The 25,290-nt window shown below is 43.2% G+C and overlaps 1 protein-coding gene across 1 annotated transcript in view; it reads left to right on the top strand.

Moving 5' to 3' along the window:
• Positions 1 to 25,290, top strand: part of ST18 (ST18 C2H2C-type zinc finger transcription factor) — a gene marked incomplete at its 3' end in the record, with an annotated part of 104,833 nt that overhangs the window by 28,599 nt on the left and 50,944 nt on the right. Inside the window, exons 4-5 of the mRNA XM_081258791.1 lie at positions 12,795 to 12,997; positions 19,373 to 20,170. Of these exons, the coding sequence (XP_081114917.1) occupies positions 12,795 to 12,997; positions 19,373 to 20,170 (1,001 nt within the window). The remainder of the gene's footprint in view (positions 1 to 12,794; positions 12,998 to 19,372; positions 20,171 to 25,290) is intronic.

The raw sequence follows: 25,290 nt of genomic DNA, 5'->3' as shown, positions 1-25,290 counted from the left end.
CTCCCTCATGTTGGTTGCTCTCGGTGTCTATTTCTGCTGGTCTTTGACACTGTGCCCCCGGCACACGAGGACATGCACACACATGTGCGCACACACACACACTTAGTTTCCGCCCCTCCTCCCAGCCTCCCTGCCTCCGTTCACTGACTCTTCCACCTAACACTCTCTCCCTCTCTCTCACTTTCCTTCTTTTCATATCATATCTTTTCATATCATCTTTCCTTCTTCTGCAAATTTCTACTCTAAATATTTCTACTAGACCCCATGTACACACACTCAAAACTGAGAAAACCATTCTTTTGAACATTGAAAAATATCTATAAGTAGAAACCACAACAGGAATGGCCAGAAAAAGAAATCAATAAATAATGAAAAAGGTCAACATTGATGAACTCTGTTCTAGGTAACAGAAATAATGTGGCTCTCCTTCTTACTACAAAAATAATCAAATGTAAAGACTACCTGACAAAAGTGTTTGTACGTAAATTTCATCTAAAGAAGTGAATTCATTATATTTTAAAGAGAATGAAGCCACTATGTTAGTTTCTAGTATGCAAAATATGGTTATAATTATCTATTGCATGTAAAACTATGTTATTCTTACATCAAATTTTTAAACATATGAAGCCTTACTCTGTGTCATTCTCAACAACCCTTCAGAGCCTGCTCCTTAGAAAGAGTTCACATCTGCACATCTTGGGAAAAAGAAAAAGTAAATACATGTTCACAGTAGAGAACAGAGAACAGAGGACACCTATACTTTACTCATTACGGTGCTAAATAGCTGGTACTTTATGCTTCCTTCTCTTCATTTAAAGCTACCAAATGTACTCGGTTTTACTTCTGTGGCCCTGATGTGAGTGTTTCCCAGAGTGAATGACCCACACGGCATAAAAGAAGCTGCAAACCCCATCACTAGTCTGTGGTTTTTACTTTGTGAATAAATTAGATCGTTTTCATTTCCTAAGGATGTGTCTGTGCCACAAACATAAATAGGACCTTGGTATTTGATAGATATGGACCTGGTGCATAATAGTGTCTTTTATAAGTTGCCCACGATAAACTTTTTTCCTCCTGAGTTGTCTGGCTGATTCACATGATCCTGAGTTTATTCACATGATCATGAATGAAATATCAATTACCTTTATTATTTTGGTTCAAGAGTTACTTTTGGAGCAGACTTCTTCCGTGTGACTTTTACAGTCACTGTCACGTACTCTGTCTGATGTTGCCAATCAAAGTTGAGGGTTGAAATGGCCTTTCTGAGCTGAAATTGTTGCCTGTGCCTGGATCCTGGTCCAGCATTCTAGTCAACAACCTCTGTAAAAACTTAACCTTCTCGTTCTGATTAGCAAATAATCAGATTATTCAAATTCGCTTTGAATTCCAAGTTTTATGATGAAGTTAAGTGTGTCTTCTTTCCTTGGAAGTGTGCGTGGAAGGTTTCTGGTCCTCGTCCAACCATAGAAAGTGCTCGCATGGTGCCTACATGATCGTAACCAATGCTCCGTGACCTCCAGGAAGGCCCTGAGTTACACACATGCACGTGCGTAAAGTACAAATCAGTGTCATAAGGTATAAAGCCAGGGAGGAGACATGTGGGATGTCAGTCTCCTGCACGTCTCCCAACAAGATGAGGTGAGGTGCTGATGAAATGGCAGGGTGAATGAAGCATCTCATTCATGGGGGTGACGTGAAAATAACGTGAAGATACTGGCATTTAAGATTTCTCTTTCTTTCAAGTTTGGGACTTAACAACCCTTTCCCCAGGGACGAGCTGAGCTGGTTCCTCCACAGCAAGTGGGGGCAGGGCAGGGAGCCTGGCAGCCGACAGCCTGTCCATCCAGCCTAGGGAGCATGGGCACCCCCAGCCCCTGCTGACAGCACCCAAGCCTCTTGCTTTTTTTTTTTTTTTAATTGAAGTAGAGTTAGTTTACAATGTCACTTGAATTCTGGGTGTACAGCAAAGTGATTCCATTATACATATATATTTTTTTTCAGATTCTTTTCCCTTATAGGTTATTACAAAATATTGAGTATATTTCCCTGTGCTATACAGTAGGTCTTCGTTGGTTCTTTTTTTAATTTAACCATTTTTGCAAGCATATTGCGCTAATAGAATTTCTGCTGGTAGCTCAATTGCTACCTAAAATTATGTAAAATACTGTGCCAGGGAAATTAGAGGGGATTGCTTTATTTTCTTCTAAAACTAGGTATTTGTGAATACGCACAAAAATGAATGTATATGGTCTTATCATATACTAACATGTTACACAAAGATAAAGCACAGTATTTTTATCCTCATTATCATGGAATTTCACCACTCTCATTATTTTATTTTATCTTAATTTTTGGATAGGAATACAAACTTTAAGTAAAAAAAAAAATTCATATTATTGCCTAATTCATTAAAGTGAAAAGAGTAACTTTGAACTCTGTTCTACAAATGCATTTAACTTAACTTGTCAAGATGCTATTATTACTCAACCACATTTAATCTTTTTAGCAGATGCAATCTGTAGTAAAATACTTATCAGAGCAATGAAGATGATGCAATAATCGTTTAAAGTTTTTTTTTTAAAGTAAGGCCATTTTAGGTATCTTCTCAAATATGATTTTTTGTTAAGGCAAATATTCATGAACTCTGTGAATTTCATTTTTATATTTCTTCATGATTAAAATAAGATCATTGTTTAATTTTTCTTAATACTTTTAGTTTTATAGTGCTATTTGACAGTTAATATAAAACCATATATATCTTATTGTTTTATATACTTTAGAACATATATTTGAAGTATTACTCAATAAATTAAAAAAAACAAACAGTGTGGCTTTAATGAAGCCAAATTTGCTAGCAAACAACAACAAATCTCCTTTTGTGTTTAAATCTTTGTGAATTCTTTTGGTATCCTGATTCTAAAATCCACATAATAACCACCTGTTACTGTCTTTACTTTCTAATTTTACCTTAATAGATCCAACTTCTCTTCTTTCGGGGAAATCCCTATGATCTATCATGTTTCTGAAGAAGGCAATGAGCTATTTATGTATTGCATGGCTAAGCTGTGGCTATACATTAATGAATCAATTAGTCAATCTATAGGCAATTACAAGGAACTTGGCAATTCCACATTATTTCACTGAGATGCATCCTTTTCCTTTGGGTATAAATTGGAGGACATTTATATTTTGTTAGACTGTATTCCAAATTTTGGTGTATTAGTTTGTGTTTTAGTTGATGATTAAATATTTTTTCTTTTAAAATTTTGGTGCATGTGAGGATTGAACTGTCTTTAAAACTGACTGATTGTTCTGCCTTCTTGGAGAATGACCGGTTGGTCATTTGGTGAATCCTTGTGCGGGCCAAGTAGGATTTCCTGAGTTACCTGCTCCTGTTAACTTAATTCCCCCTACACCCCCCGTACAAAAGCAGGTATGGATCTGTGACCTTTCGTTCCAAGGGGGTGGGCAGCCACATTGTCTGAACAGTCAGTGGGTAGCTTTCTCATGACTCTCTCCTGGGGAAAAGCAATCGCATCCAAGTCATCTTTATACGCTTGCATCTGGGTGGAGTTCAACTTCCAGGCACATTTACCAAGCGTGACACCAAGACCCAGGCTTTACAGATGCCAGGAGATAAGAAATGACCAAGAAGCAGTCTCCGTTCCCTTGTAGATGATTCCAGTTTCTTGGGAGAGACCATGACAATTCAGAGGGCTAAGTTTTATAATCATGGAAAATGCCAAACCCACAGTGGCGTAAAAAGGATGTGTTCTGACAGCGTTTCCAGAATGATATCCCAGAGGAAGGTGTGTCCGGCCAGTGGGGGTGTGAAAAGGTGGTGGGGCAGCAGGAGGTTTGAGGGAGGCTTCTTAGCTCCTTCCACTGTTACTCAGGATTCAGAACAAGTTTTTTCATTAATTATTATTATTATTATTATTATTATTATTATTGCAATGTGGCTTTTAACGGCTCGACTATTTTATGAAAAAACTGTTGTGGGTGTTATGCAATTAATTTATCACTCATAAAACTTAATCCCAATTTAATGAGAAAAAAACATCTATTAGCTCTGGCCTTATGGGAAAAAAAATTCTCCCCTCTTATAAACCTGATATTATCAAATAACCTTGCCAATGGAATCAGTGTTCCATGACAGCAAACCAACCATCGATAGATAGCAACGACTTAGTCGCTGAATTGATGACATGAGTCATAGGAGAAGCTTAATTATAGGTTTACTGCGGGGTGCACCGCTCAGCTCTGTAAACACGAGCGCAGGCACAAGTTCCTCCGATGCAGCTGAGAGAGCTGGGCGTGGATTCAGGGACCATCCTCCAAGAAAGAACAGTGTCTCAGAGTCTTGTCTGTGTAAAAGTAACTTTGTCACTTGCGGTGACCTGTAACTCTTGGGAATCAGGGGGCCCGTTTCCAATGAACAAGGGCTTAACTTTCCCACAGGGGCCTGTCTCATGATTTCGTAAAAGCTGGTCCAGTAGCTGCGAGAGGACAGGGCAAAGTGGGAAGCAGACTGCAGTGCAGTTGCTGCGGAAGCCCAGGCCGTTCCTCCTGGGCGCCCTGGTGCTGGGATCGTTCCTCAGAGTTTGTCGCAGTCATTGTCTACTTTCTCTTCCATCCTTGGAAGGAGGCCCTCCCTCCTTGCCAAGCATCTCTGCTCCTCTAGGCGGCTTACCTGGCAGTGGAAGTGAGACCCTCGTCCCTAAGGGAGCTGAGCCCTGCTCACCACGACCTTCAGATTCTCTGGCTGCTGTGCATGCTGATTGGCTGTCAAGGCTAGGCCAGAAGGAACCAGGAGACACCTCCGCGCGTCACTCAAGGGCCAGATGTGTTCTTCTCTGTTCCCCTAATGTAACAGCAGCCTTGCTGCTCCCAACGGCCAGGGTCTGTTACTCCCGCCAGGATGGTGACTCTCTCCCTGGCCTGCTGGTCTCCCAGCCCAAGAAGCCCAAGTGACCAGGAGGCAGGCAGAGCTGAAAGTTTGATTGGACTCTTACGTGTCCCCTGGTAGAAGCACTCCCTCAGGGGACTGGGATCTTTAGACCCACAGAGGGTAGATTTGGGGTGAGGGATGTACAGATCCTTCAAGCTGGTCATTGGGAGTCATGGTAAACCAAACCATTCCTAATTCCTGTTAGTTCTTGGGCCCATATATTCAGACTGTTGAGGGTGTGGCATTACGTAATGATCATCAAGCGTGCATATTGGCCCCAAAGAAGGCACACCCTCTTGGCAGGGTATCTCCTTCAAGTCAGCATCTCAGCTATGCCTTCGAGAGATTGTTCTATCGCTCCATCAGGACTGCAGTTTCCAGGATGTGCGATAAGTGATACCAACGGTGTATCCACTTATTCTCTTCTCATGGGCGTCTTCCTAACTGGATCTCTTGGTCCGTGAGATGTATGAGAATTCTCGTTGATAGGACATTCAGATATCAGTACCGTCTGAGGCTCTGAAGACGGGCCAGGCAAATCCATACCCAGAATATGTGTTAATTCCAGTCAGGTTGAATTGCTGCCTCTTCCACAGTGAAAAGTCCAGCGGCTGGTTGGCCTTCTCAAGAGATGGTGTCCTGTTGGGAGGTTGGCATTTATCTCTTCAGCTGACAGATTGGACGATGGGCTGCGAGGGTAGCTAAAGTGGTCTTAGTGGGAGCCCTGCTGTGGGGCCTGTCCTGTCCCTCCATCCCTACCATGATGTCTCCTCCACTATCAACTCCAGCGTAGGAAAGCTGAAGGCAGAGGCTAGCTGACTTCTCCCGACCAGGCCATTCTGTCTGGTTGGTGGTTGAATGCTTTTTCCTGGGGATGTGCTCTCTGGTGGGTGTCATCATGCAAGGAAGGACCTTCTCATCTCATACTAACTCTCACAGGTCCACCCTCAGGCGTCTTCCTTAGATCCCCTCGACCCTGATCTTCTAGGTAAACCATTCATGTCCTTGTCCCTGCTTGACGTTATGACTTAGTAGGTCTAATAGAAACCAGTTCCTGATGGTCAGCTCTGGCCTCCCAGTCAGGGATTCTATGTCTAGAATGTAGTAGTGTAGTTCTTTGCTGCCAATGACGTGGCCTTGCTTCAGAAACCTGTGTCTCTGTGTTGCAGTCCTTCCATGAGATCTTGCCACAAACTCTGTGAGCCTCTTTTCCTTTGACCACAGATGCCTACAGACATACCATAGGCTCTACCAGGTTTTATGTCCAACCAGCGAGGCTGTCCTCAGTGCAGCCAGGACCTGCTCTACAGCCCTGTCAAAGCTGGCCACCTTCCTTGTCACCCAAGCATGGATCAGTGCCGTAGTCCTGAGTGTGGAATATGCGGTCCCCAGAACATAATCAGTCAATCTGGCATGGTGCTTCCTTCTCAGTGGTGGGAAGAGTAGATGCAATACTTTGTCCTTTATTATCACTGGGGACACCTGAAATGCCCCAGGCCACTGAACCCTCAAAGTGTCACTGATATGATGTGCCCCTGAATCTTTGTCGGTTTATCTTCTACCCTCTGGGGCACAGATGTCTTCCCAGAGCTTCTAAAATACTCGCCACTTCTTGCTTATCTGTTCTCATCAACATGATGTCATCAACCTCATCTACCCACGTGATGATTTGTGGGACGCACAGATCATCCAGGCCCCTTCAGACTGTATTACGGCGGAGGGCAGCCAAATTTGCACACACCTCAGCTGGACTGTGGATCTGCCCTCTTTTCTATGTTACTGGAATGCTAACACTCCTGGTTTCGCTCTCTGATGGAGATGGAAAAGGATGTAATTGCCATGTCAGTGACTTCAAAGCACGTAGCTGAGTCTCTGTTAATCTGCAAAGCAAAGATCCCATATTTCGGTCTAACAACTGCAGTTAGAACTATTATTTGTCTGGGTTTGTGGTTGCCCGCTGTTAACCCCCAGGATCAGTCTTACTAGAGTCTGCACTGGTGAATTTCAGGGAGAAATTGTAGGGACAACCAGCCATGCATCCTCTAAGTTTTAAGGGAGGCACTAATCATTGTCATTTCTTCTAGAATATGATGTTTGGGTTTGCTATTTTGATGATGGGAAGGAGAAGTTTTAAAGGATTCCATTTATAATTCCACTTTATTTGTCAACAAGTGAGTTATGTTTTTGCATTTACCTGGAGAGGAAAGAGCCTGAGCGCCTCTTCATTTGGGTATCAGTTCTTTTGTGATGTGCCTGCCATGTCTTTGCCCACTTTTTAAATTGATTGTCATTTTCTTATTTATTTGGAAGAATTCTTTCCCTTATTGGCCTTTTAATAACTGTTTTGAAGAGTGTAACGCACCTATAGAAGCATGTACTTATCATAAGAGTAGAGCTCAATGAATCTTCAGGACCTGAACAAGCTCATGTAAACAGATCAAGAAGCAGAATATTGATAGAAAGTTGTCCTTACTGGCTGGTATCTTTTGATGAATAAAGGTTCTTAAGATTAAGGTGTTCTAATTTATCAGTCTTTTCCTTTAAATTAGTGCTTTTTATAAACTGCTTAAGAAGTCTTTGCCAAGGTCATGAACGTGCCTTCTCACATTTTTTTCTAGAAGTTTTATTGTTTTCTAGTGCATGGTTTAAATCCATAATCCTTTGGGAATTGTTTCTTGTATATACCATCAAGTAGAATCAAGCCTTTTTTTTTCAGATAAATATCCAATTGACCCAATGCCAGTCACTGAAGAAAGAACCCTTTCCCCAAAGACACCTTTGCCATAAATTGACCATGTATGTGTGAGTCTATTTGTGGACCCAGTAGATGGAACATCTACTCTGTTCCTTTGCTCTATTTGTGTATGTTTGCACCTGAAACACCTATCTCAAGTACTAAGCATGGCTTATTATAAACTTTGACATCCAAGATGCTTTTTGCTATTCTTGGTTCTTTTCATTCCCATTCAAACTTGAGAGTTAACTTGTTAATTTCTTTAAAAAAATTCTTCATGGGATTTTGTTTGGGATTGCATTAAATCTAGTAGATAAATTTGGGGAGAATTGAAATCTTGCAGTACTGAGTCTTTTATTCCATGAACATTTTTTATTTCTTCATTTATTAAGATCATCTTTAATTTTCTCAAAATGTTATTTGTTTTGTATAAGTTTTACATGTCTTGTGTTAGATTTATTCCTCAGTATTTCATATTTCTATGCATCATAAATGGTTTTAAATTTTTTTCTATGTTTCTATCACTGGTTTATAGAAGTTTAAATCATTTTTAATAGTGACTTCACTGAAGTTGCTTCCTTATTTTAATATTTTATCTGTAGATTCTTTGGGGTTTTCCTCAAATACAGTCATGTCTCTGAAAATAATAATAGTATATATATTTTTTCTTTTTCAGTCATCATACCTTTGTTTTTTCCTGCCAGTCTTTTTAATTCAAATTCATACTTCCTGGTCCCTTCCCATGAGTCTGTGGTATTCTGCCTAATTAGAAGAAATCAGTAGGAATACCCACTATGAATTTTCCATGGAAATGTTGGAGCATGTAAATCGTTTCCTTGGACTCAGGGATTTATAACTTCCATTTGTTTTTCTGTTTTATTCTTTTGAGGGGAAGTACCCAAAATGTATCTATTGCTGAACCTACATTTTTAAAATTAATTTTTATTGGAGTATAGTTGATTTACAATGCTGTGTTAGTTTCTGCTGTACAGCAAAGTGATTCAATTATACGTATGCATATATCCACTCTTTTCTAGAAAGTTCATGCATTCCCATATATGAAGTTCATGCATTCCCATATATGAACCTATATTTTTAATTGTGTTACATATCTTCTGGTAACTTGCACTGAGGATTTATTACTGTGGAAAGGGAAAATAAGCAGGAAAATTGTTCTAGAATCCAGTGTCCATTGTACAGATTTGGGGGGATTCACAGTTCCCCACTTTATTGTACTCTCTCCCGAAACCTGAAAGGTCAGTGAATTTGACTTCTAAACAGACCTCCAGCAGTGAGACTACCATTAGCTTTATTGACTGTTGTTTTCCTCCATCACTTTTTGAATAAAATTTCAGCTATATGTTGTCATCAAAGGGAGTACCGTTTCCAATTAGAATTCAAGTTTCTAAATGGAAGCATTTTTCAAATAGGTAACCAAAAATTTCAGGTAAAAGTACAGATCCTTTAAAGATGTTTTAATAAAATCAAAACTGCAGATTTGAAATATGGAGCTGAAAGGTGTTTGGCTCATCGGTTATGTCCCCTGGAGGACTCTGAATGTTTAAAGCAACAGTTTGATTGAATAGAACAATAAATGCAGGGCTGAGTGTGCTTTTTCCCTTTCTTTCTCATCTACTAGAAAAATATAGATAATAGAGCTCATTTATTTCCTTAACATTTCAGAGCTCCACAGATGGGCAAACACAACCCAGTGGAAATTATTTCTGGCAACCTTGAGAAGATATGTTAGCATTTTGTGGCATTTCTTTCAGTGACATGTAAAGCCTGGCTTTCCCTCATTGCAGTGTCACAGTGAAGTGTCACAATAAAGCCAAAATAGTGTGCCCTCAGGGAAAACGCGGGAAAGGGACCATTTTCCATGCACACACAAAGGGTAATATTTATTATAAAGCCTTCCATTTTAGCTCCAAATGCTGCCTGGGCCATAGCTACTTTGCAGTGGAGAAATGCACAGAAAGGGAGATTTCAAGCAAATGTTATGTATAAATCTAATGTAATTTATGTGAATGCAAATACCATGTTTAAAAGTAGAATGCTTTTATGGACACACAAGCTTGGAGAGTCTGTGCAGGTGATGCTCAGCCTGGTTTTGGTGGAGTCCGAGGTGCAAAGAGTCAGAACCAGGAGTCCGAACAGCCCTGTCTTGACCTATTTTTGTCACTCGCAGGACAGATGTCACCTTCTTTACCTACGACATGTGATAACATGGGAATTATTATCCCCCTTTGTTGGCTAAGGAATTTAGTGTTCCAAAAGATTGAATTATTCATTGCAGATGACACAGCCAATATTATGTAGGGAACTTCATACACAGTGTAAAATACAATAATTTATTTGAAGCTAAATTTGTTTTTTTGTTTGTTTCTTTTTTCCATTTTTTAAATTTATGTTTTTTATACAGTAGATTCTTATTAGTCGTCTAGTTTATACATATTAGTGTTTATATGCACTTTCGATAAAACCTCAACATCCTTTCCATCCTTCCTTCCACAAGTTATTATTTGGGCCCAAATACTGAATTTGATTTTTATTATCATTAATGTCTTCTCATCACGTTCGTCCTACTGCTCCCAACTCTGGACATGTTGGGGGCAGGGCGGTGTCTTCACCATGTTTTGCAGCATTTTTCTTTGCTGCAGCTCAGCATCATCTCCCGATCTAGTGAGTGTCCCGAATCATCGGGAATAGCCCTGTGGTAGGCAGGTTCCTCCGGCTGGAGTGGTGGCTGGTTTGTTTGGGTCCTACTCCACCCAGTTGTCAAAGGCAGATGGAAATCACCCAGGTTCCTTGTTCTGATTTGGCAACAGGTAGGAGAGCATGAGCTTTGGGGACCAGCAGACCAGACTCAAATATCAGCCCCACCCATTACGGGTCACGTGACTTGGGGAATGTTCCTTGTCTTTCTATGTACACTTGGATAATGATATTAGCAAGACGAAATCTCTAAGGATCTTACCGGAAGTACACATTCAGCCTCATCCATCACCCCAGCCACCAAAGAAAGGAATGGCGTTTGTCTGACCGACCAAGCCCACCAGCCCGGACCTCTTTGATCAGTGTTTCCTGGCGCTGACAAAACTTTGTTTGAATAAACTTTCTCAGCCCTTTTCCCAGTGCCCATGCTATGCCAACATTAGTGTTTAGAATCCACTTTCTTTCCCCGCTTTAATAGCTGAATGTCATTTGCCAGGAGCCTCTCCTTTTCTACAAATCTTCTTGGTTCGGGATAATGGTTAGTGGCCTCACTTGTGTATCTTCTGAGCATCCTGGATGGAAGCTCACTTGATTTAGAAGACTTTGGTTTAGGGGCCTTGAACTCTCTGCACATTCCTGGGAACTTTGCCCTCCTGCCCCTCCCCCTTCAGAGGTCTTCCCCCAGACAGAGTAGGCTCCCGCACGGGGGGTCTGCTTCTCTGCACTTTGCTCCCCTGACACGGGACACGCATGTTGTAGACTGTTCTCTTTGGCAGGCCAGGCTCGGGCCATGCAGGCCTGCACTTTCCGGTGTCCTCACAAAGGCATGTGCTCTCCTGCCCACCTACTGAGATGCTCTTCCTCTCCATCGTCTGTGCGTGGTCACTTTATTATTTATTTTTAAAGATTTTTTTGATGTGGACCATTTTTAAAGTCTTTATTGAATTTGTTACAGTATTGCTTCTGTTTTATGTTTTGGTTTTTTGGCCACGAGGCATGTGGGATCTTAGCTCCCCGACCAGGGATCGAACCTGCACCCCCTGCATTGGAAGGAGAAGTCTTAACCACTCGCCAGGGGAGTCTCCATGGTCACTTTAAATTTGGGCTCATCAGAGAAATTTTGCCAAAGCACATTAGCTTATTTAGGAAACTCACTGTTCTCTTCCTTATTGGGATCATCTTCAGCTCTCAATGTTTAATCTTTTGTGAGAGATTTCTAACCCTCTTGCATTATCTCTCCTTCCAGAATCTCTTTCTTTCCCAGAAGGAAGAGCACTTTTTTCTCTTCTGAAGTTTTAAAACCTACTCCTCCAAATTCAAGAACTCATGTGTGATGCTAATTAAATAATTTTCACGAATGGGCCACCACTGGTGTTTCTCTGCATTGATGCTTCAAAACAATTTAAGTTCTTGTCTTAGTAATAATGCTGAATATTCAGTTTTCTTTTAGCGATGGAGTAATATCTCGTTACTCTGAGTCCAGATTCTCTGCTCCGGATCTTTTTATCTTAAGTTTGCATTTTCCTTCAAAGAGCGTTTAATAAATATATGTCAGAGACTCACTGTTGGCTAAACCCTCTGGTCTTCCTGGGTCTTGCCAAGAGAATGTTTGTCTTAACTTCAGCACATAGAGTGAGCTGCGTTAATGCCAAGTGAACTATATGTAGGAAATCTGTTTTGAAAGGGCCATCCTCAGGAGGACTTCCAAATAAAACTGTACAAGAACAGGAGTAAGGATCAACTGTGGTCCATTTTTGTGAAATCCAATCTTATTTCTCCTCCTTTTATTTGTTTGTTCTGTGTGCCAAATGGGTAAGAACCAAACGGCAGAGTGCCATGAGCATCTTTCCACTTTTTTCTGGGACTGGAGATGGGCTGATCAGATGTTCACAGCTTGTCCCCCCCTTAATGCCCTGTCTTTCAAGTCAAAGCCCGGGATATGGCATCTCAAGGTTGACATGCAACTGTGGCAGAGATAAGCAGTTTCAGTAGCAAACAACTCTGAAAAACCTTGTGATTTATCCATACTGGACACGTTTTCTTGTAGCTGGTGGTATATTTTTCACATTAGCTCTTTCTTGGGATTAACAAACCAGTGCAAATCTTGTTTCATCCCTCCCTGGGTATTTAGTGGAGTGCCAGGCAAAGCACAGATTAACGTATGCTTACACAGGATTAAGGATGATTTTTTTTTTTTTTAGCTCTTCTGATCGGCAGTAAAATAGACTCTACACAGTTCAGTGAATTCAACGGATGGGCTGTTTTTGTTAATGCCCACAACTAACCCCAAGCCTTGCGTCCCAGGTTTCTTTGGTCGCGCTTGGTGATGATGGTCGAAGGGCGGACAGCCGGGAACTCTCTCACCATGTTCTTAATCCGTCTCCGTTACTGCAGTGCTGCGCACGACTGCCCCATGGCCAAGAAGAGGAGAGCCGGGGAGCAGGCTTTGGGGGTGCCGGTCAACAAGAGAAAGTCCCTGCTCATGAAGCCCCGACACTACAGCCCCAGCATGGACCGTGAGGAGGGACGGGCTGAGCGGACGGCGGAGGCACTGGGACAGGACGGCCCCCCGGAGACCCACCATCACCCCGGCGCAGGTAGCGAGGAGGAGTGGCCCCAGCTTTACTTCCTCCCCGCACACAGACCCAGGCCCGCCTCAGGGGAACATGCCATTTGTATGGTGGGAAAAGCAAATCCCAGCGTGAGAGCAAAACCAGACATTGGTTTCCCTCAGCATCCACTAGTGAGGACCGGTTTTCCTTCTATAACTGGGGGGGGTCTAAGCACAAGCCACAGAGCACAGAGCATCCTTGGCCCCAGGCACGGGTTTGGACTGTGCCTCTTTCCGAAGAAAATAAAAGCGACTAAACCCCAGAGTTGAAGAGGACCTTGACTCCCTAGTGGGGTGGATGTCTAGTCCCTGAAAGATAAAACCCCTGCCAAGTAAGCTTTAAGACATTTCTGATATGACGTATGAGACGCAGTCTCTATTTTGAAATTTTATTTTGTTAATTTTTTATTGAAGTACGGTCGATTTACAATATTATATTTGTTTCAGGTGTACAGCATAGTGATTCAGTATTTTTACAGATTATACACCATTAAAAGTTACGACACGATAATAGGTATAATTCCCTGTGCTGTACAGTAGTATATCCTTGTTGCTTATCTGTTTTACACGTAATAGTTTGTGTCTCTTAATCCCCTGCCCCTAATTTCTTTTTGAAACTTTAGGATGTGCTTCTCCGCAGTTCACGGTCACCCCCACTAGACCCTGGTTGTCCCAGTGCCTCCAGGACCTGGACCATCCCAGACCACTTTGTGCCTGAGGCTAAAATCGAAGGACATGCAAAATGTCTCAAAAGCTTATTTTAGAAAATACATGGAAATCTAAAGCTTGACCTTTTAGAAAATGAAACTAGATGTGTGTATGTTCTATTACATACACATTTTTTTCTGAATGTGAGTTTTTAAGGAATCAAAATATACAAAATAAGTTGTTACTTGAAAAGAAGTATAAATTATACAAACCAAAGGCAATGAGCTTCTTAGATCATAAATATCTATTGCATATAGAATGGTAGTAATTGCAGTAGGTGTTAATAGAAAAGATATAAAAGCATATTGACTGAGTGAGCACAGATCTCAGATCACAATCAGATCTCCAGTAATCTCGGCTTACAAGTAATTGGAGATTCTGTAGTTAAAACAGTTGTATTCTGATTTGCTAGTGTTTGACTGAATTTTCTGGCTTTTGTATATTTAACATATGGCTTAAAGCCTCATGGCTCATCTGTAAATTATAATCATCCTTGACTTTTTTGTTTGTTTCCTTGAGCTGGTCAGTTTTTTGTTGTTGTTGATTCACGAAAACTGTAGGTTGAATCTAGTACTAGGGAAAGTCCTTGAGTCAGTATGGTTAGGTATATATAATTCATCTCTCTGACATTAATTTACCAAGTATTTAAGAAAATGGGCATCTTTACACCAACACATTTTGCAGGTACCCTGAGGACCAGGAGTGTACCTGCCCACCAGCTTTTGTAGCTGAATGATCATTGTAGATGCTTGATAGTAACCAGGAAAATATACTGTCAAATATTCTCAGTTAAATATTCACTTACAAGCACTGATGGACTTCTATCTGCAGCTTCACAAATGTTCACTCTTTAGTATTAGAGCCACTACTAATCATAATGAATATGCTAAAATTACAGCCGTAGTGGCTATTATTTTTGAATTCTTAATATATTCCGAGCACATAAATCATATCACTTAATCCACCCAACAATGACGTGAGTGTGTATTATTACGGCCACAATTTTACAAATGAGACCATCGAGGACAAAGGGATTTAACGCTAAAGGTAACGCAGCTTGTAGGCGTTGGAAAGAAGATAATCAGGAAACAATTGAAGGACAAAAGCAAAATAGCTGTTTCCCAGCTAACTGTGCTCCATAGTCCAGCCCTTCCCATGCTCTGACCACCTCTGGAAGGCAAGATGGGCAAAGTCCCTATGACGTCAAATTATGAAGTCACATTTCCAGAAATGACAGGTCACAGATGCTTCTCTTCCTGGTCGAGAGAGGAAAAGTCTAAGTTGCCTTCAGCCCTCTGAGCAAGCGACCCCCAGCCCCCGGAAGGCAAGAGAGCTGAGTTTGCGCCCAAGCCCAGCATAAGGGGTTTCATCTACCATCTCGGGCACTCCAGGCGCCCCAAGGTCTTCACCTGACCAGGTGTGTGCCCAATTTTGTCTTAAGCAGGCGGTTCAGTTGATGAGAGAGGGTTAGGCTCATGAAGGCTGAGGTCATGAGCTTGAATCCCTTTAATGGCAAACTTGTGCCCCATGCCCTCCCCTGGCTTTCTTTCAAAGAGCTGCAGGTGGGCGTTAAGGATGATAGAAGACTATTTGGACAAAACCATATGCAGATGCACGTTTTTCACTGGGGCAAACAGGAGATGACCTTGCAGAGCCCTCTCAGGAGGCAGGACGCACTCGTGTGCTCCCAGCGCAGACGAGGGGAAGAAGTGGGGTGAGCCAGTGTGTGGGACCCTCCCGGGTTGTGAGCACGTGGTCGTGATTCCAGGAAACCCGTCACACCTGTGGAGGCTCTGGGAGCTGGGATGATACTTTGAATATGTTATCTCTCCACAAACAGCAAATAAAGGATAAGCCACTCCCATTCTAAAACTTTGAAAGACGAATTCATCTTTTAGGGCTTTTATTCCCAGCAAAACTGACATACTCAGGAGGCCTAAAAACTAATTTACCTGTAAAAGTCACTTAGATAGTTACAGAAACAGAACTAAAATCTGAAATCCAGTTGTACTAAAGGAATCAAACTCAAAACGTGATTTTCAGAGGATTTCTTTTGTTTAAGTTGTTTTGATGCAGAACAGTTGATACCTATGGAGAATCCGCTAGCAGGTAACTTCAGGATTACCAGACCCCTCAGAGGAGAGACTTTGGTTTAAAGCAAATCAACAAATGTGAGCTTTTACATATCAGGCCAAAAGGAAGTTTATTTATTTATTTTTTTGCTCTGTGAGGAAAGTGTTGTCCTGCTCCAGCCCCAGAAGTGCACCTGAGGAATTTTCTACCCCACTTTGCTGTGAGATGCACTTTGTTAGTTTTTGTTTGTTGTTGTGTTTGTCTTTATGTGTTTTTCTTTTTACTTTAAGGATTGTTGCTTTTCATTACAAGTTACCTGACAAGTGTATTCTGGTATTTTCCTATAAATTCACTCTTGAAAGTATCCAAATGTGGGAAAATAGTAGGCATCTGGCCGTGGGTCTGGGTCTCAGCCCCGCCACTGGCTGGTTGTGTGAACTTGAGCAAGCCCTTGACTCTTTAGAACCCTGGTTTCCCACCTGTAACAGGGAGTCAAAAGTACTTTTCCTGTAGCTGTTGTGAGGATTAAATGAAATGAGTAACTGAACACCATGCCAGGAACATACCAGTTCATTGTCTTAGCATGTCACAGGGTCATCCAGTCATTGGGACATCAGATCATCCTCGTTTTAAAGATGAGGACCCAGGACTCGGGAGACATCAACCTGCCCAAGGCCATACAGGCAGATGGTGCTGGGCCAACCACACGACCCCAGTCTCTGGACCTCAGACCCGGGAGGTCTCCCTCCACGCCGCGCACGGACCCCCCCATCCCCAAGGCAGTTGGCGAGCATAGCAAGTGTGACGTGGGTGATGGTGAACTGAGCTGGGTCCTCTTTACACTTGGACTGTGACCTTCCACAGCGGGCATGGTCACCACTTACTCTGAATGAAAAACGGGCCGCACCTCATCTAGGTGGAAGCTCCCATGTCTCCTCTGCCATCGCTGAGTCTACCATAGTAACAGGGAAGGGAGAAGCAGCCATCCTTCTCCGCATACCTGTTGGGTGGCACCTGCTTTCCTGTGAGGGTGAGACTCAGAAAGAGTGAGGAACCCATCGGAGTTGGCACAGAGACACACGCCAGGCCCAGAATCAAACGAGGTCCCTAACGCAGGGCTCTTTGGGTTATGTCAGTGACAAAAGCACAAAACAGACCACCGGGCCACCCCGGAAAACAAAAACACACAAGCACAGAAAATGTAGGCAGCCTGTTACAAAGCTGGGGGGAAGGGGCGCCCCGTCGCAGATCTGTCTGCTCAAAAGTGAGCTCAACTTCTCTCTTTGTGACAATGACAGTGATGGCAGAGGGGGGTGGGCACGTGGGAAGTTGGTCTGCAGGTTTGCAGATCGCCCCTGGAAACCCCGCGGGCGACGCACGAAGGCACCTCCACCAGCAGGGCTCCTCTCTTTCTGAAGAACAATTAATAAATATTTTCTTTTAGCATATAACCAACAGTTGAACCAAACAATTATGTAAACTGGAAATGACCCAAAACGCTCGCCTTGGCAGCGGCTCGGTGACACACATCGTCGGGCACACGTGCATTGCTGTCACCCCCGCCTCTCTGGTGATCTGCACTTAATAGGAATATTTTAAACTATGTAGCTAAGCAACAGAGGTAATTGTTGCTTTCTAGAGCTTTTGTTAGCACTCTCACACAGCCCAAATATGCATAATTAGGTATAATGTCTATAAATCATTATTGTACACATGTGGGTAGTTAAGTGGAGTTGAGAGAATAGTTCAATGAATTGAGCATATTCACTGAAAATGCTTTTTATTTGTTTTCTGTAGTTCATAATATTCTAAAATTATCATAACCCTTTACACTTTCTCTTAACAGCCAACTGTGATATTGAGAAAAACTTCATTTGCATTTTAGACTATGTTTAATATATTATTTAAACCTGGAGTTCCTCTGATATGAATTCAGGAGAGGATACACCATCCGTTCAAATATTATGTGCTGGTTTCACCAGCCTCTTTTCTAGGAAGTAAAATGTTAAATTTTTCAGTTTATGTTGAATAGATCCCAACAAAAGACTGCACTCTATAATCAGCATCATTTAAAGGGGTTAGTGTTGTGACTGAATTCTTCCCTTCATCCAAAAATGCTTTTAGTTACTATGGCAATATTTACTTGATCCTGGCAGTCCAGTGTTGATTTAGGCAGATAATTACCAGAAAGGAAGATGATGGAGATGCATTTTTGAGTGTCCTTGTCAGACACAATGTTTATAAAAAATTAAACGAGACCCAAAAAAGGTACATTGTCTTCCGCACAGACACCCTCTCCCGCAGCCCTTACACAGGACGGCTGTGCTTTCCTTTCCTCCCAAGATGTTTATTAACGCAGAATGCACTTCACCTGGTGTCTTTAACCGTCTTTAAGGGGGCTTATTATTTTGTGTTCCCGTCTGCCACCCTGCCTTTAGAGACACAGCTTCTTCTTTTTGTTTTGTCTTAGTGACTGCCAGGGACCACTGCCTGGTTATCTGGTGCATTTCACAGCCTGGCGATCGCTGGGCGCTGAGCTCCCTGGACCCCGCCATGTGTGCGGCCAGGGCTGGGGCACTGGCAAATCTGCACCTCAGGTGGTGCGTTTGCACCAGGACAGGCTTGGGGAGGATGACTGTACATATAAATATATACACACACACAATCTGTCACCCCGACTGGGCCACTGCCAAGAGGGAAGGGGGTGACACGGACAGCTGCTCTGGGACAATGGACACCCCATGGACAGACTGGCGCTTGGGGGGTGGGCGCTCTTCTCAGTCCCAGGCCTTCTTCACCATCAGGAGTGAGAACAACTGGTTAACATTCAGCATCCTCCAATCGTCCCCACTCCTGACTCATCTCCTTTTTACACAAGTGCATGCAGGTACCAGGCCAGAAACTGAGCTACTATTCAAGATATTATTCCATCATGTTCATTCTCCCATTTACTTGTGTTTCCCTCGGCATGGCATTTGCGTGTGACAATTATGACAGTGATCAGGAAGTCTCGAGAACCTCAGGCTTCTTTTAGTTTTCATCTCATGTAGATGTGTTGTGTATTTTAGCTAACATTCCATAAAATCTGAAAGTATGTTTGGGACTCTATGGAGGCAGAGAAAACCAACCAAATAAGCTTTGAAAATATATTGCCACACTAGCAGAGAAATTCGATGAATACTTCCTTTTTATAATGTATAGTAGGACATATGTTTAATTTTCTTCCGGTTGACTGAGATTTGCAAATATATGAGGTACAGTAACATGAATTTCACATTCAGGACTCTGTGATGGTTGAGTATTTATTTCAGTAACTAGACGAGCTTAGCACTGACATGCTGAAAATTAGAATAGCTTGTCTCTTTAAAGGCAATTCTCAGAATATTAAGGTCTGAGTTTTGTTTTGTTTTGTCAAGAGGGTATATATTTTTCTACCCAATGTTTATATAATTGATGGAGTCCACATATTCACATTTTGCATGTATTATGTATGTATATGTATATCTATTTATCACTGTAATTTTCCTTAAAATACTTTTTGTTCTTATTTTTCCAAATATTGGCTTTCTTTTTTCCCTAGAAGAAATCATGATAAAACCCATGGAGGAGAAGCTTCATTCAACTGCACAAGAAAATTCCGATGGGAAGGAAGACAGATACGGCCGTTATCAAGAGCTCGTGGTCAAATCGCTAATGCATTTGGGGAAATTTGAAAAAAATGCATCTGTTCAGACCATAAGTGAGAACTTAAATGACAGTGGCATCCAGTCTCTAAAAGCAGAGGGGGATGAAGTGGATGAGTGCTTTATGGTTCATTCCGATGATGGAAAAGACAAAATCGATGATTCCCAGCTGCGGTTCTGCTCCTCCGATGACAATGAAAGTAACTCTGAAAGTGCAGAGAATGGTTGGGACAGCGCCTCCAACTTCTCAGAAGAAACCAAACCTCAGAGCGTCCCAAAGTATGTTCTAGTGGATGATAGGAAAGACCTATTGGAAGTTCCTGAAATAAAAACTGAAGGTGACAAGTTTATCTCTTGCGAAAGCACGTGTGATTCGGAAACAGAAAGGAGAGACCCACAGAACGCTCCCGTGGACCCGTCGGATGGCCAAGCCCAGCCCTCGTTCCCTGGGAGTAGAGAGGATGATCACAGTCACGGGTGTCCGGCCGCGGGGGTGGAGGAAGCCGCTGCCCTGGAGAAAGCCAAGGGGAACTTGAGTTTGCTGGAGCAGGCGATCGCCCTGCAGGCTGAGCGAGGCTGTGTTTTCCACAGCACCTACAAGGAGCTGGACAGGTTTCTGCTGGAGCATCTCTCGGGGGAGAGGAAGCAAAACAAAGTCATTGACGTGGGCGGAAGACAAGTCTTTACCAATAAACGTAAGACACCGTTTTGCTTCTATTTTATTTAAAATTGCTTTAGAGGTGGGGGTGAAAATGAGTAAGATTTGATTGCTTCTCCCAGATAGCTTTTTGACAGCACAATTTAAAAACCTAATTTATATTTTAAAATTAACAAAATGTTTTTCCTACTCTCTAGATTGTTCTCAGATTAAAGCTTGGTCGGTTTGTAGGGTTTTAACTCACACAAAAAAAGACCATTGCCTGTATTTCTTTTAATATGACTGCTTTAAAAAATATATTGTACTTGTTAAAAAGTACTACATTGGGTATGTTAGAAGTACATTTGTATTTACTGGATTTTAAATCATTTTATGAATCAAATCAATTCCAGAAATTTAATTTTTCTTTCCCACCCTCTTTCTGGGATCATCTGACTGCTTTTGAGCTTCAAAATAGTGTCAAGCTACTTGTAAGCCAGGCAGGATGCTCCGATCCTTCGTAGGACAAGACTGGATGCTAATGCCTTTATAAGCCTGTGCTTTTACAAGCTCTCTAAGTGAGGGTCCACAAATATCTGGACCGAACTTGAATGAGACAGTCAGTGTGCTCGGAGGAGACCTTAAAACTGATCCTCAGGCTTTGGGAAAACTGTGCTCCGTGTGCCCATAAAGATGCCCCCCACCACTGGGTCTTGCACCAGGTGGGCCTGGTGATGAGGCCTGCAGTTACGTGGAGTTTCCCAAGGGGTGGTCTTTGGCTTGTTAAGATGAGTATTTCCAGGATCTCATCAGACTTACTGCTTCAGAACTTGCTTTTTTTTAATTTTTTAATTTAATTTTTATTTTATATTAGAGTAGATTGATTTACAATGTAGTGTTAGTTTCAGGCATACAGCAAAGTGGTTCAGTTATACATATACCTATATCCATTCTTTTCCAAATTCTTTTCCCATATAGGTTATTACAGAATATTGAGTAGAGTTCCCTGTGCTATACAGCAGGACCTTGTTGGTTATCTATTTCATATATGGTAGTGTGCACAGGTTAATCCCAAACTCCTAATTTATCCCTCCCCCCCTTTCCCCTTTGGTAACTGTAAGTTTGTTTTTGAAGTCTGCAAGTCTGTTTCTGTTTTGTAAATAAGTTCATTTGTATCATTTTTTTAGATTCCATATATAAGGGATATCATATGATATTTGTCTTTCTCTGTCTGACTTACTTTACCTAGTATGATAATCTCCAGGTCCATCCATGTTGCTATAAATGGCATTATTTCATCCTTTTTATGGCTGAATAATATTCCATTGTATCTATGTACCACATCTTCTTTATCCATTCCTCTGTCGATGGACATTTAAGTTACTTCCATGTCTTGGCTATTGTGAATAGTGCTGAAATGAACATTGGGGTGCATGTATCTTTTTGAATTATGGTTTCCTCCGGATATATGCCCAGGAGTGGGATTGCTGGATCATATGGTAGCCCTATTTTTAGTTTTTTTAGGAACTTTCATACTGTTCTCCATAGTGACTACACCTGTTTACATTACCACCCACAGTGTAGGAGGGCTCCCTTTTCTCCACACCTTCTCCAGTGTTTATTGTTTGTAGATTTTTTGATGATGGCCACTCTGACTGGTGTGAGGTGATACCTCATTGTAGTTTTGATTTGCATTTCTCAAATAATTAGCAATGTTGAGCATCTTTTCATGTGCATAACTTGCTTGTTTTTAAAAGCAAGTTCCTGAGGTGATTCTTGGGCACCCTAAAATCGGAGAACCACAGAATTCGGGGAGGAGTATCTTAGAGATAATCAAGGTCATGGACCTAAAGCGCTGACAAGAATAATGCACTAGTGTGGTTAGATGTCCTGATTGCTGAGATTTATCCAGAAACCAATTGTATATTTTAAGTCCATTTTAGTACTCACCTACCAGTAGTCTTGTCAAATACTGTCTTGCAGCTCGGAGTTGAGAAAAAAAGAATAAAATAATGTCAGTTAGTGAGGAGTAAGACAATAGTTCTGTGCAAACATACTGTAAGGGCTGGGATGGAGACAGAGTACTACGGACTAGTATGTGGTCCGGGGCAGGAGGGTGTGTTAGCAGCTCTGAGCGCTCCACTCACACCCAACTGGTGGAACCTACCTGTGTGGGTGGGGTTTTTTTTGTTTTTTTTTTAATGAACTACAAAATCAGAAAAAAAAGATGAAATTTACTTCAAATTCCAAAACCCTGTCATTTCCAATATACTATATTTCATCCATTCTAAGATGCACAGTTTTCCCATCTTAGCATCTCTGTGAAATTAGAAACATGTGCCATTATTCAGTTTTCAATCGTTTTTCCTTCCTTACTAGCACACAAAATGATGTTTCAACTTGCAACTGATAGTATCTTCAGCCAATGAAATCCAGTCTTTGGAGACACTAATTATTTGTGCCATGGCTTAAAACACTTGACAATACTTTGGTCATTTTTATAGAACTTTTAAAATGTTTTTTTGTTTGCAAAAATTAACAAGGCAATAGAATGTGCTCGGTGGAGACTTAGAGAATTGCTAATGGGACTGGATGAGTCCACAGTGTAGCCTGTGTGTAGGGCGAGGTCCTGCCTTGGGATGTAAAGTCCACGCAGGGAGCTCCAGACTAGACCAGGAAGAAACAGGCAAAACAGTGAAGCTGGCTGCAGGGGCCTCCAGGCTTCATCTAGAGGATGTCCAGTTTCACTGTCCTGCTCCCGTCCCTGGTGTGGGAGCGTAAGAGGAGCTTTTTTCTCTTGTGAGTGTTCCATGCTCCTAAGTAAGCACTAATCCCCGTGCACCTTGGGCGTGTGGCTTTGCTCTCAGGGAGAGGACACTAGGATTTCAAAGTACCGTTTCACCCAAGCCTTCCGATGAGTGGGCAATTCTAACAATACCAAGTTTTGCTATCCTGTTGCCACCCAGCAATAGGGAGACTTTGGGTCCCTCTAGTCTAACTAGAGTCGCCGTATAATTTATCCTACAGCCTACGACACTTTCGGGGTGAAGGGGGGCCATAGGAACAACCCCACGAGTCCATCAGGTATGAATAGGACAGCCCCAGGCAAACCACAACGTCAGGTCACCAGAGTATAAGGTCATTTTCATTAAGCAGCATCCAGCAAAGAAAATTAAAGAGGAAGAGCCAGGCCCGAGAGCTCCCCAAGAGCTGCAGCTCCAGCTCGTGTCAGGCACAGGCGCCAGAGAGCATCGTGGGGCATCTTTGCTCCCCGCAGAGGAGGGGCTGGCAGACACAGTGCAGGATGGCCAGTCAGCAGCCCACACCTGGTCAGGTGCCAGCCTGCCTTATCTCCCACACCCTCCCTGGCTTCCCACAGACAGTGTGGCCAAACCTCTCACTGTGGTTTAGAAATGCGCCCTCGCCTGGACCAGATCCAAGGGAGGAAGCCCATCAAAATTCACATCACCTCTCCTTCTTCCCGATTCTCTCCAAGTCGCTCTCACAGGGTGTCAGCACCCAACCCCTACCGATTCCATGTTAATCAAACATCGGGGATTTTTTTTCCCCAATTGAATAGAAATTTATTTTTTCACACATCAAGTTCCCATATATCATAAGAAGTAGTTCTGGTCAAAATTCTATTCAACTGATCTGCATTTCTTGCTATATTCTTTTTTTTAAATTAAGTTGTGTTGGAGTATGGCTGCTTTACAATGTTGTGTTAGTTTCTGCCGTACCGCAAAGTGAAACACTGGGGACTTCGACTAGTATTCTACACACATTAGGTGCCCAAACGGACTTAAAACTTGGCAGCCTTTTTGGACTAAGTAAGAAATACCCCCGCAAAATCATACAGCATGTCAAAACCCTTCGTATGCACCTTTGTCTCGTACAGCAAAGAGCGTACTCTCCACCTCGTGGCGTTAAATCCTGTCTCAGGAAACACACACGTCAGCTACTCGGGTCCTTCCCTTCCCGCCCAAGACGTGCATCCTCTCCCTGCTGACCCCGCCCTCCTTGGCTGCGCGCTAACAGGGAGGGTCCTTGGCCCCACCCCCTTGGCTGGAACCTCGTCCCCAGATAATTGCCCTGCGTACCACCTGCGGTACCCACCTGCCCAGTCCGACGGCCGGGGTGGCGTGGCAACACAGGGGCACGTCTGCCCCCCGCAGAATTCCGCCCTGGGGGCGTCTGTCGCATCCGGCAGCGCTGCCCTGCTCCCCGTGCCACGTTTGGAGCCGGAGCGCACGGGCCCTCGGCGTCCTCGCGGCCAGGACCCTGCCCCGTACCCGTCGCCGGCAGCTTTCTTGCGGCAGGATGGTGCAGACCATATATTTTCGCTCTCAGCCTCGTGTGTTTGTGATTCCTGATACTTCGCGTTAGGAGAAGCCTGCAGCCTGCCGGCCTCCATCCCACGCTGGTCCTCCCTCTGAGGCCGCCTGGACCGCTCCAGTCCTGGTTCCTCTAGATGCCCTGAATGTGAGGGGCAGGCTGGCCCCAATGCCTGACATTGTCACTCCACGCACGAGTTAGGGGGGCAGTTTCAGCTCTAAGAATGCATTTCTGTTGTAAGCTTATCTACCCTCTCCATCACGAATATGAGAATATTCATGCTAGTCCTCATTTATTTTATGTATTTATATAACCCTCTATCTAAGCCAGCAGTGTGTGTGCCAGAAAACTAAGACCCCGAGTTGTGTTCAGCCTCCCCCTCTAGGCAGCCTGGCAGCATGGGTTGCAAGGTGTCCCTTTCCTCTGCCGCGGCCCCTGGTCCTCCGCCCCCAGCCCGTGCTCCTGGCAGCACCCGGCAGACCCCTCAAGGCGGTCCCCACCCTGTGTGCTGCCATCCTCTGAACGTCTTCTCGCCAAGCCACTTCCGGCTGCCTCTGTCTTCCGTTTCTGCTCTAGGAGTGAAACCAATAGCTTCTCCTCTGCAGCTACTGCGCGTTGATCCAGAGCTTCAAACCGCAGGGCTCTGGGCATCTTGGGCCCTCCTAGCACTGCCTACTGGCCGGGCGTGGTGCGAGATGTCACTCTTAGTGGAGCAGCCTCCCCACGTGTCTAGGAACAGCTGCTCAAACCCAGAACTCCGGGGCCACTGGACCTGCTGCCCGGACCCACTGGACCACTCAGACGGGCCCTCCTCAGATACGGCGGCTTCTTCATCATGTGATT

This window comes from Mesoplodon bidens, assembly GCF_964165515.1.
Source record: "Mesoplodon bidens genome assembly, chromosome: 16".
In the NCBI taxonomy this organism is placed as follows: Eukaryota; Metazoa; Chordata; class Mammalia; order Artiodactyla; family Ziphiidae; genus Mesoplodon; species Mesoplodon bidens.
Note: the sequence above shows the minus strand (reverse complement) of the source record. Positions and strands in the feature narration are given on the sequence as shown.